The sequence below is a fragment of the Aphelocoma coerulescens genome, unplaced genomic scaffold, assembly GCF_041296385.1.
Source record: "Aphelocoma coerulescens isolate FSJ_1873_10779 unplaced genomic scaffold, UR_Acoe_1.0 HiC_scaffold_150, whole genome shotgun sequence".
In the NCBI taxonomy this organism is placed as follows: Eukaryota; Metazoa; Chordata; class Aves; order Passeriformes; family Corvidae; genus Aphelocoma; species Aphelocoma coerulescens.
In genome coordinates this window covers 30,655-47,147 of record NW_027183500.1, presented here as the reverse complement: position 1 = coordinate 47,147, position 16,493 = coordinate 30,655, and the positions used below count along the sequence as shown (strand labels likewise).

Sequence of the window (16,493 nt, the reverse complement as noted above, 5' to 3'; positions counted from 1 at the left end):
ATTTCCCCAATTTCCCACTTTTTTTTCCAATTTCCCCATTTTTTCCCAATCTCCCCCATTTTTCCCAATTCCCTCAATGTCCCCAATCCCATTTTCCCCAATTTCCCCCATTTTTCCCATTTTTCCCCCAATTTCCTTCATTTTTCCCCAATTTCCCCCACCCCCTATGTCCCCAATCCCATTTTTCCCCATTTTTTCCCAATTTCCCCCATTTTCCCCTCATTTTCCCCACCCCCCCAATTCCCCCAATCCCATTTTTCCCCATTTTCCCCCCATTTTTTCCCGATTTCCCCCGTTTTTCCCCAATCCCCCTGATGCCCCCGATCCCATTTTTTCCCCATTTTCCCCATTTTTTCCCAATTTCCCCCATTTTCCCCCCATTTTCCCCCCATTTTCCCACCCCCCAATGTCCACAATCCCATTTTTCCCCAATTTCCCCGATTTCCCCCATTTTTTCCCATTTTTTCCCCATTTCCCCCATTTTCCCCCATTTTCCCCCAATTTCCCCAATTTCCCCATTTCCCCCAATTTCCCCATTTTCCCCATTTTTCCCCATTTTCCCCAATTCCCCATTTTCCCCAATTTTCCCCATTTTCCCCAATTTCCCCATTTTTTCCCCATTTTCCCCCATTTCCCCCAATTTCCCCATTTTTTTCCCCAATTTCCCCCATTTTTCCCCATTTTTCCCAATTTCCCCCATTTTCCCCAATTTTCCCCATTTTCTTCCCAATTTCCCCCATTTTCCCCCCATTTCCCCCCAATTTCCCCCACCCCCCCGGTTCCCCCAATCCATTTTCCCCCCTTTTCCCCCCTTTTTTCCCGATTTCGCCCCAATTCTCCCCAAAACGCCGCGCAGGCCGCTGCACATCGCGGTGGCCCAGGGCGCGCTGCCGGTCGCCCGCCGCTTGGTGGCGCTGTTCCTGCGGGGGGGGCGCGAGCTGGACGTGTACAACCACCTGCGGCAGGTGCGGAATTGGGGCGAAATCGGCGGAAATCGGGCAAAAACGGGGCGGAAACGGGGGAAATCGGGCAAAAACGGGGGGGAAACGGGGAAATCGGGCAAAAACGGGGGGGAAACGGGGGAAATCGGGGGAAATTGGGGAGAAATCGGGCAAAAACGGGGCGAAAACGGGGGAAATTGGGGCGAAATCGGGGGAAATCGGGCAAAAACGGGGCGAAAACGGGGGAAATCGGGGGAAATTGGGGAGAAATCGGGCAAAAATGGGGCGAAAACGGGGGAAATTGGGGCGAAATCGGGGAAATCGGGCAAAAACGGGGGCAAAATTGGGGGAAAAACAGGGAAAATGGGGAAAAAACCGGGGGAAATTGGGGTGAAATCAGCGGAAATCGGGCAAAAACGGGGCGAAAACGGGGGAAATCGGGCAAAAACGGGGGGGAAACGGGGGAAATCGGGGAGAAATCGGGGGAAATCGGGCAAAAATGGGGCGAAAACGGGGGAAATTGGGGGAAATTGGGGAGAAATCGGGCAAAAACGGGGGCAAAATTGGGGGAAAAACAGGGAAAATGGGGAAAAAAACCGGGGGAAATTGGGGTGAAATCAGCGGAAATCGGGCAAAAACGGGGGGGAAATGGGGGAAATCGGGCAAAAACGGGGGGGGAAACGGGGGAAATCGGGGGAAATTGGGGCGAAATCCGCGGAAATCGGTCAAAACGGGGGGGGGAAACGGGGGAAAACCGGGGGAAATTGGGGGGAAACGGGGGAAATTGGGGCGAAATCGGGGGAAATCGGGCAAAAATGGGGGAAATTGGGGGAAATCGGGCAAAAACGGGGGGCAAAATTGGGGGAAATTGGGGGAAAAACCGGGAAAATGGGGAAAAAACCGGGGGAAATTGGGGTGAAATCAGCGGAAATCGGGCAAAAACGGGGGGGGGATGGGGGAAATCGGGCAAAAAAGGGAGGAAATGGGAGAAATTGGGGAGAAATCGGCGGAAATCGGGCAAAAACGGGGGGGGAACGGGGGAAATCGGGCGAAATCGGGGGAAATCGGGCAAAAACGGGGGGGAAACGGGGGAAATTGGGGGAAAAACGGGGAAAATGGGGAGAAAACGGGGGGGAAACGGGGGAAAATGGGAGAAATCGGCGGAAATCGGGCAAAAAAGGGGCAAAACCGGGGGAAATTGGGGCGAAATCGGGCAAAAACGGGAAAAAAACGGGGGGGAAACGGGGAAAACTGGGGGAAATTGGGGCGAAATCGGGGAAATGGGGAAAAAATGGGGGAAACGGGGGAAATTGGGGGAAATTGGGGAGAAATCGGGCAAAAACGGGGGGCGAAATTGGGGGAAATTGGGGGAAATTGGGGCGAAATCGGGGGAAATCGGGCAAAAATGGGGGAAATTGGGGGAAATCGGGCAAAAACGGGGGCGGAATTGGGGGAAATTGGGGGAAAAACCGGGAAAATGGGGAAAAAACTGGGGGAAATTGGGGTGAAATCAGCGGAAATCGGGCAAAAAACGGGGGGGGAAACGGGGGAAATTGGGGGAAATCGGGCAAAAACGGGGCAAAACCGGGGGAAATTGGGGGGAAATTGGGGCGAAATCGGGCAAAAAACGGGGGGGAAACGGGGGAACGGGGGAAATTGGGGAGAAATCGGGCAAAAATGGGGGGGAAATTGGGGGAAATTGGGGCGAAATCGGGCAAAAATGGGGGGGAAATTGGGGGAAATTGGGGCGAAATTGGGGGAAATCGGGCAAAAACGGGGGGGAAACGGGGGAAATTGGGGCAAAATCGGGGGAAATCGGGCAAAAATGGGGCGAAAACGGGAAAACAGGCAATAAAAGGGGGGTGAAATCGGGCAAAACGGGGGAAAAACGGGCAAAAATGGGGGAAAATGGGGCAAAATCGGGCAAAAATGGGGGGAAAATGGGGGGAATTGGGCAAAAATGGGGCGAAAATGGGGGAAAACAGGCAAAAATGGGGGAAAAACCAGGAAAAATGGGGGAATGGGGGAAAAAATGGGGAAAAAAATGGGGGGAAAACGGGGAAAAACAGGGGAAATGGGGCGAAAACGGGGGAAAATCGGCAAAAATGGGGGGATGGGGAAAAACGGGGGAAATTGGGGCAAAAAGGGATCAAAAACGGGGGAAATAGGGGAAAAACGGGGGAAAAATGGGGGAAAACGGGGGCAAAAATGGGGGAAAACGGGGGAATCGGGAAATTGGGACAAAAATGGGGCAAAACCGGGGGAAATCGGGCAAAAATGGGGGAAAATGGGGGAAATCGGGCAAAAATGGGGGAAATTGGGAAAAATGGGGGAAATTGGGGAAAATTGAATTGGGGACATTGGGGGGATTGGGGAAAATGGGGGAATTGGGGTGAAAATGGGGGAAATTGGGCAAAAACGGGGAAATGGGGGAAAAACGGGGGAAACGGTGGAAAATGGGAAAAATGGGGTAAAATGGGATTGGGGACATCGGGGGGGTGGGAAAAAATGGGGGAAAATTGGGGAATTTGGGGACATTGAGAGGACATCGGGGAGGTTGGGGACACTGGGGAAAAATGGGGAAAAATGGGGGGGAAATGGGGAAAAATGGGGAGAAATGGGAAAAATGGGGGAAAATGGGGGGAAAATGGGGAGAAATGGGGAGAAATGGGGAAAATGGGGAAAAATGGGGGGAAAATGGGGAAAAATGGAGGAAAATGGGGAGAAATGGGGGAAAATGGGGAAAAATGGGAAAAATGGGGGAAAATGGGGAAAATGGGGAAAAATGGGGAGAAATGGGGAAAATGGAAAAAATGGGGAAAAATGGGAAAAATGGGGAAAAATGGGGAAAAATGGGGGTTGGGGACATCGGGGACATTGAGGGGACTTTGGGGCAAATTGGGGGGGTTTGGGGACATTGGGGGGGAGGGGTCGTTTAGCCCCGCCCCTTTCCCACACCTTGGCCACGCCCCCACCCTCACCTGCCCCAGGTGGCCCCAGGTGGCCCCAGGTGGCCCCAGGTGGCCCCTCAGACCCCGCGGCACCTGGCGGTCATCACGGGCCAGGTGGCCCTGGTGCGCTCCTGGTGGCCCACGGGGTGGCCCAGGTGGCCCCAGGTGGCCCCAGGTGGCCCCAGGTGGCCCTCACCTGTCCCCCACCTGTCCCCTCAGACCCCGCTGCACCTGGCGGTCATCACGGGCCAGGTGGCCCTGGTTCGGCTCCTGGTGGCCCACGGGGCGTCGCCGATGGCCCCGGACCGGCTGGGCCGCACTGCGCTCACCTGGCCTGCGGCTCTCACCTGCCGGGGGGCGGGGCCGGGGGCGGGGGCCACGGCGGGACCGCGCCCCCGAGTCCTGCGCGAGCTCCTCAGGACCCCCGGGCCCCCCCGGACCTGCAGGCGCGGGACTACGAGGGTGGGTGAGACCCCCCCCCAAAATAAACGGGGAGGGGGCTTGGAAAGGGGGGGCGGATGGGGAAAAAGGGGGGCGAAAATTAGGGGGAAAATGGGGGAAAAAGGGCCCGAAAATTGGGGGGAAATGGGGGAAAAAGGGGCCGAAAATTGGGGGGAAATGGGGGAAAAGGGGCCGAAATTGGGGGGAAATGGGGGAAAAAGGGGCCGAAAATTGGGGGGAAAATGAGGAAAAAGGGGCCGGAAATTGGGGGGAAAATAAGGGAAAAAGGGGCCGAAAATTGGGGGGAAATGGGGGAAAAAGGGGCCGAAAATTGGGGGGAAAATGGGGGGAAAAGGGGGCGAAAATTGGGGGGAAAATGGGGGGAAAAGGGGGCGAAAATTGGGGGGAAAATGGGGAAAAAAGGGCCCGAAAATTGGGGGGAAAATGAGGAAAAAAGGGCGCAAAAATGGGGGGGAAAAGGGCCCGAAAATTGGGGGGAAATGGGGGAAAAAGAGCCCGAAAATTGGGGGAAAAATGAGGAAAAAAGGGCGCAAAAATGGGGGGGAAAAGGGCCGAAAATTGGGGGGAAATGGGGGAAAAAGGGGCCGAAAATTGGGGAAAAAGGGGCCGAAAATTGGGGGGAAAATGGGGCAAAAAGGGCCCGAAAGTTGGGGGAAAATGGGGGAAAAAGGGCCCGAAAATTGGGGCGGAAAGTGGCGAAATTTGGGGGGAAAAGAAGGAAAAATGTGCTGAAAATTGGGGGAAAATGAGGAAAAAAAGGGCCCGAAAATTGGGGGGAAAATGGGGAAAAAGGGGCCGAAAATTGGGGGGAAAATAAGGGAAAAAGGGCCCGAAAATTGGGGGGAAAATGGGGGAAAAAGGGGCTGAAAATTGGGGGGAAATGGGGGAAAAAGGGGCCGAAAATTGGGGGAGAAAGGCCCGAAAATTGGGGGGAAAATGAGGAAAAAAGGGCCCAAAAATGGGGAGAAAAGGGGCTGAAAATTGGGGGAAAATGAGGAAAAAAGGGCCCGGAAATTGGGGAAAGGGGCCGAAAATTGGGGGGAAAATGGGGAAAAAAGGGCCCGAAAATTGGGGAAAAAGGGGCTGAAAATGGGGGGAAATGGGGGGAAAAAGGGGCCGAAAATTGGGGAGAAAATGGGGGAGAAAGGGCCCGAAAATTGGGGGGGAAATGAGGAAAAAGGGGCCCAAAAATGGGGGGAAAAGGGGTTGAAAATTGGGGGGAAAATGGGGAAAAAAGGGGCCGAAAATTGGGGAGAAAATGGGGGAAAAGGGCCCGAAATTGGGGGGAAAATGGGGAAAAAAGGGCCTGAAAATGGGGGGGAAGATGAGGAAAAAGGGGCCCAAAAATGGGGGAAAAGGGCCCGAAAATTGGGGGGAAAATGAGGGAAAAAGGGGCCGAAAATTGGGGGAAAAGGGGCCGAAAATTGGGGAAAAAGGCCCGAAAATTGGGGGGAAATGGGGGAAAAAGGGGCCGAAAATGGGGGAAAAAGGGGCTGAAAATTGGGGGGAAATGGGGGAAAAAGGGCCCAAAAATGGGGGGGAAAAGGGCCGAAAATTGGGGGAAAATGAGGAGTATAAGGGGGGGAAATGGGGGAAAAAAGGGCCCAAAAATGGGGGGAAAAGGGGACGAAAATTGGGGGGAAATGGGGGAAAAAGGGGCCGAAAATTGGGGGGAAAATAGGGAAAAAAGGGGCCTGAAAATTGGGGAGAAAATGGGGGAAAAAGGGCCCGAAAATTGGGGGGAAATTGAGGAAAAAAGGGCCAAAAATGGGGGGAAAAGGGGCCGAAAATTGGGGGGAAATGGGGGAAAAAGAGCCCGAAAATTGGGGCGGAAAGTGGCGAAATTTGGGGGGAAAAGAAGGAAAAATGTGCTGAAAATTGGGGGAAAAGTGAGGAAAAAAGGGCCCGAAAATTGGGGGGAAAATGGGGCCGAAAATTGGGGGAAATGGGGGAAAAAGAGCCCGAAAATTGGGGGGGAATGGGGAAAAAAGGGGCCGAAAATGGGGGAAAAAGGGGCTGAAAATTGGGGGGAAATGGGGGAAAAAGGGGCCAAATTGGGGGGAAATGGGGGAAAAAGGGGCCGAAATTTGGGGGAAAAAGGCCCGAAAATTGGGGGGAAATGGGGGAAAAAAGGGCCCAAAAATGGGGGGAAAAGGGGACGAAAATTGGGGGAAAAATGAGGGAAAAAGGGGCCGAAAATTGGGGGGAAAATGGGGAGAAAAGCCTCGAAATTTGGGGGACAAAGTGCCGAAAATTGGGGGGAAAATTGGGCAGAAAAGTCCTGAAATTTAGGAAACAAAGTGGCGAAAATTGGGGGAAAAATTGGGGGGAAAATTCCCAAAAATTGGAGAAAAAAGTTTCAAAATTTTAGGGAAAATTGGGGGGGAAAGTCCCGGAAATTGGGGTAAAAAAATCAGAAAAAAATCACGAAAATTGGGGGGAAAAGCCTCGAAATTTGGGGGAAAAGTCCCGAAATTTGGGGGAAAATTGAGCAGAAAAATCCTGAAATTTAGGGAACAAAGTGGCGAAAATTGGAGGAAAAACTCCCTGAAATTGGGGAAAAATGTTTTGAAATTTTAGGGAAATTGGGGGGAAAAGTCCCAAAAATTGGAGAAAAAAATGAGAAAAAAATAACGAAAATTGGGGGGAAAAGCCTCGAAATTTGGGGAAAAATTGGGCAGAAAAGCCCTGAAATTTAGGGAAAAAAGTGGCAAAAATTGGGGAAAAAATTGGGGGAAAACTCCCGAAAATTGGGAAAAATGTTTTGAGATTTTAGGGAAAATTGGGGGGAAAGTCCCGGAAATTGGGGGAAAAAATGGGAAAAAAGTCCTGAAATTTGGGAAAAACAAGTCCTGGAATTTGGGGGGAAAAGCCTCGAAATTGGGGCAAAACTTCCGAAATTTGGGGAGGGGCCTCCTAAAAATGGGGGAATTTTGGGAAACTGGGCGGGAATTTTGGGGTCCGGACCCCCCCAAATTGAGGAGGGGCTCGCTGGTGGGGGGGGGGCGTCGGGAATTTGGGGAGGGGTCCCCGCCCCCCCCGATCCCCCTGGGGACCCCTCCCCAAATTCCCCTCCCCCCCCTCATTTGGGGGCTCCAAAATGAGGGAATTTTGGGGGAATTTCGAGGGATTTTGGGGAAAATTGAGCGGGAATTTTGGGGGGAATTGGGGAGGGAGGGTGAGGAATTTGGGGAGGGGTTCTCCACGCCCCCTGATCCCCCTGGGGACCCCTCCCCAAATTCCCCTCCCCCCCCTCATTTGGGGGCTCCAAAATGAGGGAATTTTGGGGGAATTTTGAGGGAATTTCGAGGGATTTTGGGGAAAATTGGGGAATTGGGGAGGGAGGGTCAGGAATTTGGGGAGGGGTCTCCACCCCCCCCGATCCCCCTGGGGACCCCTCCTCAAATTCCCCTCCCCCCCCTCATTTGGGGGCTCCAAAATGAGGGAATTTCGAGGGAATTTTGGGGGAATTTCAAGGGAATTTCGAGGGATTTTGGGGAAAATTGAGCGGGAATTTTGGGGGGAATTGGGGAGGGGGGTCAGGAATTTGGGGAGGGGTCTCCACCCCCCCCGATCCCCCTGGGGGCCCCTCCCCAAATTCCCCTCCCCCTCCCTCATTTGGGGGCTCCAAAATGAGGGAATTTTGAGGGAATTTTGAGGGAATTTCGAGGGATTTTGGGGAAAATTGAGCGGGAATTTTGGGGGGAATTGGGGAGGGAGGGTGAGGAATTTGGGGAGGGGTCTCCACCCCCCCGATCCCCCTGGGGACCCCTCCCCAAATTCCTCTTCCCCCCCCTCATTTGGGGGCTCCAAAATGAGGGAATTTCGAGGGAATTTTGGGGGAATTTCGAGGGATTTTGGGGAAAATTGGGCGGGAATTTTGGGGGGAATTGGGGAGGGGGGGTGAGGAATTTGGGGAGGGGTCTCTGACGCCGCCCCTCCCCCCCCAGGGCTGACCCCCCTGCACGTGGCCGTGGGCTCGGGGTCCCGGGAGAGCGTCCTGGTGCTGCTGGAGCACGGCGCCGACGTGGATGCCGTGGTGGGAATTTTGGGGGGGATTTGGGGAATTTTGGGGGGTCCTGGAATTCTGGGAGGGGTCCCCGGAATTTTGGGAGGGGTCCCCGGAATTTTGGGAGGGGTCCTGGAATTTTTTGGGGGGGGGATTTGGGAGGATTCGGGGGGGATTTGAGGCGGTTTGGGGGAGTTTAAGGGGATTTAAGGGGAATTTTTTGGGGGGGGATTTGGGGAATTTTGGGGGGGTTTGGGGAATTTTGGGAAATTTGGGGGGAGCCTGAAATTTTGGGAGGGGTCCCCGGAATTTTGGGAGGGGTCCTGACGTTTTTGGGAGGGGTCCCCGGAATTTTTGGGGGGGAATTTGGGGGTTTTCGGGGGGGATTTGAGGCGGTTTGGGGGAGTTTAAGGGGATTTGAGGGGAATTTTTGGGGGGGATTTGGGGAATTTTTGGGGGGGATTTCGGGGAATTTTGGGAAATTTTGGGGGATCCCCTGAATTTTGGGGGAGCCTGGAATTTTGGGAGGGGTCCCCGGAATTTTTTGGGGGGAATTTGGGGGTTTTCCGGGGGGATTTGAGGCGGTTTGGGGGAGTTTAAGGGGATTTAAGGGGAATTTTTTGGGGGGATTTGGGGAATTTTGGGAAATTTTGGGGGGTCCCCTGAATTTTGGGGGGTCCTGGAATTCTGGGAGGGGTCCCCGGAATTTTGGGAGGGGTTCCCGGAATTTTTTGGGGGGAATTTGGGGGTTTTTTGGGGGGATTTGAGGCGGTTTGGGAGAGTTTAAGGGGATTTGAGGGGAATTTTTGGGGGGGATTTGGGGAATTTTGGGGAATTTTGGGAAATTTTGGGGGGTGCTGGAATTTTGGGAGGGGTCCCGGAATTTTGGGAGGGGTCCCGGAATTTTTTGGGGGGCATTTGGGGATTTTTGGGGGGGATTTGGGAGGATTCGGGGGGGATTTGAGGCGGTTGGGGGCAGTTTAGGGGACTTGAGGAGAATTTGGGGGATTTTTGGGGAGTCCCCGATGGATTTTGGGGCGATTTCGGGGATTTTGGGGAATTTTTGGGGGGGTCCTGGAATTTTGGGAAAGGTCCCGAGGGCGATTTTGGGGTCCCCTGACCCCGATTTTGGGGCGATTTTGGGGATTTTTCGGGTCATCGTTGAGGTCGCTCCGGGGATGGATTTGGGGGGAGATCCGGGGGATTTTGGGGCGAATTTTGGGGAATTTTGGGGCTCCCGGGGGTTTTTGGGGGTGCCGGGAATTTTGGGAAGGGTCTCGAGGGGGATTTTGGGGGTCCCTGACCCCGATTTTGGGGTTCAGGACATCAAGAGCGGGCGGTCGCCGCTGCTGCACGCGGTGGAGAACAACAGCCTGGAGATGGCGGAGCTGCTGCTGCAGGTGCGCGGATTTGGGGCGATTTTGGGCGATTTTGGGCAATTTTGGGCAATTTTGGGGGGATTTTCGGAGATTATGGGGGATTTTGGGGAATTTCGGGGGATTTTGGAAATATTTGGAGGGGTTCGGGAGGGATTTGGGGGAGATTTTGGGGAGGTTTAGGGAGGGATTTGGGGGGAATTTGGAGAATTTTGGGGAATTTTGGGGGGATTTGGGGAATTTTGGGGGGGATTTGGGAAATTTTAAGGGATTTCGAGGGATTTTTTTAATTTTTGGGAGGGGTTTGGGGGGATTTAGGAGGGATTGGGCGGGATTTGGGGCGAATTTGGGGGATTTAGGGGGGAATTTTGGAATTTCGGGGGGATTTGGGGTGGATTTGGGGGAGGTTTGGGGGAATTTGGGGAGATTTGGGGATTTGAGGGGGTTTGGGGAAAATCGCGGGAAAACTGCGGGGATTTGGGAGGAATTAGGGGAATTTCGGGGCATTTGGGGAGGATTTGGGGGATTTCAGGGCGATTTTGGGGTGAATTTGGCGAATTTTGGGGGAGATTTGGGGAATTTTGGGGGGGAGCTGGAGAGTTTTGGGTGGATTTGGGGAATTTTTGGGGTTCCGGGGGGTTTTGGGGTGTCCCGGCTCGGATTTTGGGGCTCCCGGCGCATTTTGGGGCTCCCCTGACCCCGAATTTTGGGGTTTCCCGCGCGGGTTTAGCGGGATCGGGAGATCCGGGAGATTTTGGGGGGTTCTGGGTTGATTTTGGGGGGATTTTGGGTTGGTTTTGGAGGCGATTTTGGGGGGATTTTGGGGGGATTTTGGGACATGTGCGGGTCCCGGGGGGTTTTGGGGTGTCCCGGCTCGGATTTTGGGGCTCCCGGCGCGTTTTGGGGCTCCCCTGACCCCGGAATTTTGGGGTTTCCAGCGCGGGTTTAGCGGGATCGGGAGATCCGGGAGATTTTGGGGGATTCTGGGTCGATTCTGGGGGCGATTTTGGGGTGATTTTGGGGGGATTTTGGGTTGATTCTGGGGGCGATTTTGGGGTGATTTTGGGGGTATTTTGGGTTGGTTTTGGAGGCGATTTTGGGGGGATTTTGGGGGGATTTGGGGTTGATTCTGGAGGCGATTTTGGGGTGATTCTGGGTCGATTCTGGAGGCGATTTTGGGTCGATTCTGGAGACGATTTTGGGTTGATTTTGGGGGTTTTTTTGGGACATGTGCGGGTCCCGGGGGTTTTTGGGGTGTCCCGGCTCGGATTTTGGGGCTCCCGGCGCGTTTTGGGGCTCCCCTGACCCCGGAATTTGGGGTTTCCCGCGTGGGTTTAGCGGGATCGGGAGATCCGGGAGATTTTGGGGGGTTCTGGGGCGATTTTGGGATGATTTTGGGGGGATTTTGGATTGGTTTTGGAGGCGATTTGGGGGGATTTTGGGGTGATTTTGGGTCGATTCTGGAGGCGATTTTGGGGTGATTTTGGGGGGATTTTGGGTCGATTCTGGAGGCGATTTTGGGGGGATTTTGGGGGGATTTTGGATTGATTCTGGAGGCGATTTTGGGGTGATTTTGGGGTGATTTTGGGTCCATTCTGGAGGCGATTTTGGGGTGATTTTGGGGTGATTTTGGGTCCATTCTGGCGGCGATTTTGGGGTGATTCTGGGCGGTTTTTTTGGGACATGTGCGGGTCCCGGGGGGTTTTGGGGTGTCCCGGCTCGGATTTTGGGGCTCCCGGCGCGTTTTGGGGCTCCCCTGACCCCGGAATTTGGGGGGGGTTTGCAGCGCGGGGCCAGCGTGAACGCGCAGTCGTACGCGGGGTGCACGGCGCTGCACGCGGCCGCGGGCCGGGGGCTCCTGGGGCTGCTGCGGCTGCTGCTGCGCTGCGGCGCCGACTGCGGGGTCCGCAACCTGCACAACGACACCCCCGCGGGCGTGGCCGCCAGCGCCCAGGTGAGGGCGGGGCTCAGGTGGGGCAGGCGAGGGGATTTGGGGGGGATTTGGGGGGATTTGGGGGGATTTGGAGCGGTTTGGGGGGAATTTGGGGCTTTTAAAGGGGATTTAAAGGGGATTTGGGGTCCCAAACCTGCACAAGGACCCCCCCGCGGGCGTGGCCGCCAGCGCCCAGGTGAGGGCGGGGCTCAGGTGGGGCAGGCGAGGGGATTTGGGGGGGATTTGGGGGGATTTGGGGGGATTTGGAGCGGTTTGGGGGGAATTTGGGGCTTTTAAAGGGGATTTAAAGGGGATTTGGGGTCCCAAACCTGCACAAGGACCCCCCCGCGGGCGTGGCCGCCAGCGCCCAGGTGAGGGCGGGGCTCAGGTGGGGCAGGCGAGGGGATTTGGGGGGATTTGGAGGGGATTTGGGGGGATTTGGAGCGGTTTGGGGGGGATTTGGGGGATTTAAAGGGGATTTTGGGGGGGATTTAGGGGGGATTTGGGGTCCCCAACCTGCACAAGGACCCCCCCGCGGGCGTGGCCGCCAGCGCCCAGGTGAGGGCGGGGCTCAGGTGGGGCAGGCGAGGGGATTTGGGGGGATTTGGGGGGGATTTAAAGGGGCATTTAAAGGGGATTTGGAGGGGATTTTGGGGTTTATTTGGGGTCCCCAACCTGCACAAGGACCCCCCCGCAGGTGCAGCCGTGAGCGCCCAGGTGAGGGCGGGGCTCAGGTGGGGCAGGCGAGGGGATTTGGGGGGGATTTGGGGGGATTTGGGGGGATTTGGAGCGGTTTGGGGGGAATTTGGGGCTTTTAAAGGGGATTTAAAGGGGATTTGGGGTCCCAAACCTACACAAGGACCCCCCCGCGGGTGCAGCCGTGAGCGCCCAGGTGAGGGCGGGGCTCAGGTGGGGCAGGCGAGGGGATTTGGGGGGATTTGGGGGGATTTGGGGGGATTTGGAGCGGTTTGGGGGGGATTTGGGGGAGATTTTGGGGGTTTGGGGGAATTTGGGGGAATTTGAGGGTTTTGGGGGGGATTTGGGGTGGCGAGAAGGAGTTCCAGGTGAGTTTTGAGGGGATTTTGGGGGTTTTTGGGGGCATTTTGGGGGATTTGGGGTGGCGGGGAGGGGGTTCAGGTGAGTTTTGTGGGGATTTTGGGGGAATTTTGGGGAATTTTGGGGTTTTGGGGGGATTTGGAGGGATTTGGGGGGATTTTGGGGCATTTGGGGGGGTCCGGGAGGAATTCAGGTGAATTTGGGGGGAATTTAAGGGGGTTCAGGTGAGTTTGGGGGGATTTTGGGGCGATTTGGGGGGGATTTGGGGGGATTTTGGGGGTTTTGGGGGGGATTTGGGGGTTTGGGAGGATTTTGAGGGGATTTGGGGGAATTTTGGGGGATTTGGGGGAATTTTGGGGAGGATTTTTGGGGATTTGGGGGAATTTTGGGGGTTTTTGGGGGTTTTTGGGGGGTTTTGGGGGGATTTGGAGAGATTTGGGGGAATTTGGGGGGTTTTGGGGGGAATTTTGGTGTTTTTTGGGGGGGATTTGGGGGATTTTTTGGGGATTTGGGGATTTGGGGGGATTTGGAGTGGATTTGGGGAGGCTTTGGGGGGATTCTGGGTCTTGGGAAGGGAATTTTTGGGGCATTTTGGAGAACTTTGGGGAGGTTTTGGGTTTCCGTTGACGTTTTTGGGGGTTCGGGTGATTTTTTTTTTGGGGGGCGGATTTTGGGGATATCGGGGCTGTCTGAGGCCGCCCCTCCCCCCCCAGGTGATCGACATCCTGCGGGGAAAAGCCTCGAGACCCCCCCAGAACCCCCCCAGCCCCTCCCGGGACCCCCCCGACGGTGAGGCCCCGATTTTGGGGGGTCCCGGGGGGATTTTGGGGGGTCCTGGGGTGGGAAATTCCCAAATTTGGGGTCCCGGGGGCGGAAATTCCCCAATTTTGAGGGTCCCTGGGAGGGTTTTGGGGGGTCCTGAGGAGAAATTGCCAAATTTTGGGGCTCCTGGGGCGGTTTTGGGGGGTCCTGGCGGGAATTCTGGGGGTCCTGGCGAGAATTTTGGGGGGTTCCGGGGGGATTTTGGGGGGTCCCGGGGTGGAAATTCCCAAATTTGGGTTCCTGGAGAGGGAAAATTCCCCAATTTTGAGGGTCCCTGGGAGGGTTTTGGGGGGTCCTGGGGAAAATTTGGGTGGTCTCGAATTTGGGGGGGTCCCCAGGAGGTGAAAATTCCCCAATTTTGGGGCTCCGGGATGGAAAAAATTCCCCAATTTTGGCTCCCCTGACCCCGCCCCTTTCAGGCCGCGCCTCGGAACCCCCGCCCACTTCCGGGTCCGCAGCCAATGGGGCGCAAGGGGCGGGGCTTCCGCAGGGGCCGCTCCCATTGGTGGGCGCCCAGCGAGGCCCCGCCCCCCGGCAGAGCAGGGACCAATCAGAGGCGGCGTTGGGGAGGCCCCGCCCCGTCGCTCCTCAGAGGCTCCGCCCACGCGAGGGGCGGGGCCAGGGCAGCATTAACGGCGCGCCGCCAGGGGGCGCCAAAGCGGGGCCGGCGTGAGGGGAAATAAAAAAGAATTTGGTTAAAAATGGAACTGGGAGGGACTGGGAGGGACTGGGAGGGACTGGGAGGGGATTGGGAGGGACTGGGAGGGGATTGGGAGGGACTGGGAGGGACTGGGAGGGACTGGGAGGGACTGGGAGGGGATTGGGGGGGACTGGGAGGGACTGGGGGCGACTGGGGGGCACTGGGAGGGACTGGGAGGGACTGGGAGGGCATTGGAAGGGACTGGGAGGGACTGGGAGGGGACTGGGAGGGGATTGGGAGGGGACTGGGAGGGACTGGGAGGGACTGGGAGGGACAGGGAGGGCATTGGAAGGGACTGGGAGGGGACTGGGAGGGGATTGGGAGGGGACTGGGAGGGACTGGGAGGGGATTGGGAGGCACTGGGAGGGACTGGGAAGGGACTGGGACAAACTGGGAGGGACTGGGATGGATTGGGAGGGACTGGGAGGGACTGGGATGGACTTGGAGGGGACTGGGATGGACTGGGAGGAACTGGGAGGGCACTGGGAGGGACTGGGATGAGACTGGGAGGGACTGGGAGGGGGCTGGGAGGGGGTTGGGGGGGCACTGGGCCGAACTGGGAGCACTGGGAGGGGGATTGGGGGGCACTGGGATGAACTGGGAGGGCTCTGAGCTGGAACTGGGATGAACTGGGAGCACTGGGAGGGGGATTGGGAGGCACTGGGCTGAACTGGGCCAAACTGGGCCAAACTGGGAGCACTGAGAGGGCACTGGGATGAACTGGGAGCACTGGGAGGGGACTGGGGGACACTGGGATGAACTGGGAGGGCTCTGGGATGAACTGGGAGCTACTGGGAGGGGGGACAGCGCCGAACTGGGCCAGACTGGGCTGAACTGGGTGCGCCAGGAGGGGCACTGGGAGGCACTGGGATGAACTGGGCCGAACTGGGAGCACTGGGAGGGGGATTGGGGGGCACTGGGATGAACTGGGAGCGGCACTGGGCCGAACTGGGCCGAACTGGGAGCACTGGGAGGGGGATTAGGATGAACTGGGAGCACTGGGAGGGGCACTGGGCCGAACTGGGCCAAACTGGGAGCACTGGGAGGGGGATTAGGATGAACTGGGAGCACTGGGAGGGGCACTGGGCCAAACTGGGAGCACTGGGAGGGGGATTGGGGGGCACTGGGAGCGCTGGGAGAGGCACTGGGCCGAACTGGGCCGAACTGGGATGAACTGGGCTGAACTGGGCCGAACTGGGAGGGCACTGGGCCGGACTGGGCTGAACTGGGAGCACTGGGAGGGGGATTGGGGGGCACTGGGAGGGGACTGGGAGGGGCACTGGGATGAACTGGGAGCGCTGGGAGAGGCACTGGGCCGAACTGGGATGAACTGGGCCGAACTGGGCCGGACTGGGCCGGATTGGGCCGGACTGGGAGGGGCACTGGGGGCACTGGGCTGAACTGGGCTGGACTGGGCCGGACTGGGAGCACTGGGAGGGGGCACTGGGCCAAACTGGGCCGAACTGGGCTGAACTGGGCCGGACTGGGAGGGGCACTGGGGGCACTGGGCCGAACTGGGAGGGGCACTGGGGGCACTGGGCTGAACTGGGCTGAACTGGGCCGAACTGGGAGGGGCACTGGGGGCACTGGGCTGAACTGGGCCAGACTGGGCCGAACTGGGAGGGGCACTGGGCCGAACTGGGCCGGACTGGGCCGAACTGGGAGGGGCACTGGGCCGAACTGGGCCAGACTGGGCCGAACTGGGAGGGGCACTGGGCCGAACAGGGCCGAACTGGGATGAACTGGGAGGGGCACTGGGCCAAACTGGGCCGGACTGGGCCGAACTGGGAGGGGCACTGGGCCGAACTGGGCCGAACTGGGATGAACTGGGAGGGGCACTGGGAGGGGGCACTGGGCTGAACTGGGCCGAACTGGGCCGGACTGGGAGGGGCACTGGGGGGCACTGGGCTGAACTGGGATGAACTGGGTCGAACTGGGCCGAACTGGCATGAACTGGGCCGAACGGGGCTGAACTGGGCCGGACTGGGCTGAACTGGGCCGGACTGGGCCGGACTGGGAGCACTAGGAGGGGCACTGGGGGGCACTGGGCCGAACTGGGAGGGGCACTGGGCTGAACTGGGATGAACTGGGCCGGACTGGGCCGAACTGGGCCGGACTGGGAGGGGCACTGGGGGGCACTGGGCTGAACTGGGATGAACTGGGCCGAACTGGGCCGAACTGGGAGCACTGGGAGGGGGCAATGGGCCGGACTGGGCCGGACTGGGCCGAACTGGGAGCACTGG

General features: G+C 57.3%; 1 protein-coding gene across 1 annotated transcript in view; it reads left to right on the top strand.

Moving 5' to 3' along the window:
- The window catches only part of LOC138100879 (uncharacterized), a 43,946-nt gene extending 29,707 nt beyond the window's left edge, over positions 1-14,239 (top strand). The window contains 10 exon segments of the mRNA XM_068998708.1: positions 844-965; positions 4,112-4,208; positions 4,211-4,253; positions 4,255-4,310; positions 4,313-4,354; positions 8,305-8,393; positions 9,686-9,763; positions 11,526-11,693; positions 13,442-13,517; positions 13,970-14,239. Of these exon segments, the coding sequence (XP_068854809.1) occupies positions 844-965; positions 4,112-4,208; positions 4,211-4,253; positions 4,255-4,310; positions 4,313-4,354; positions 8,305-8,393; positions 9,686-9,763; positions 11,526-11,693; positions 13,442-13,517; positions 13,970-14,223 (1,025 nt within the window). The 3' untranslated portion in view covers positions 14,224-14,239.
- The last annotated feature ends 2,254 nt before the right edge of the window (positions 14,240-16,493 follow it).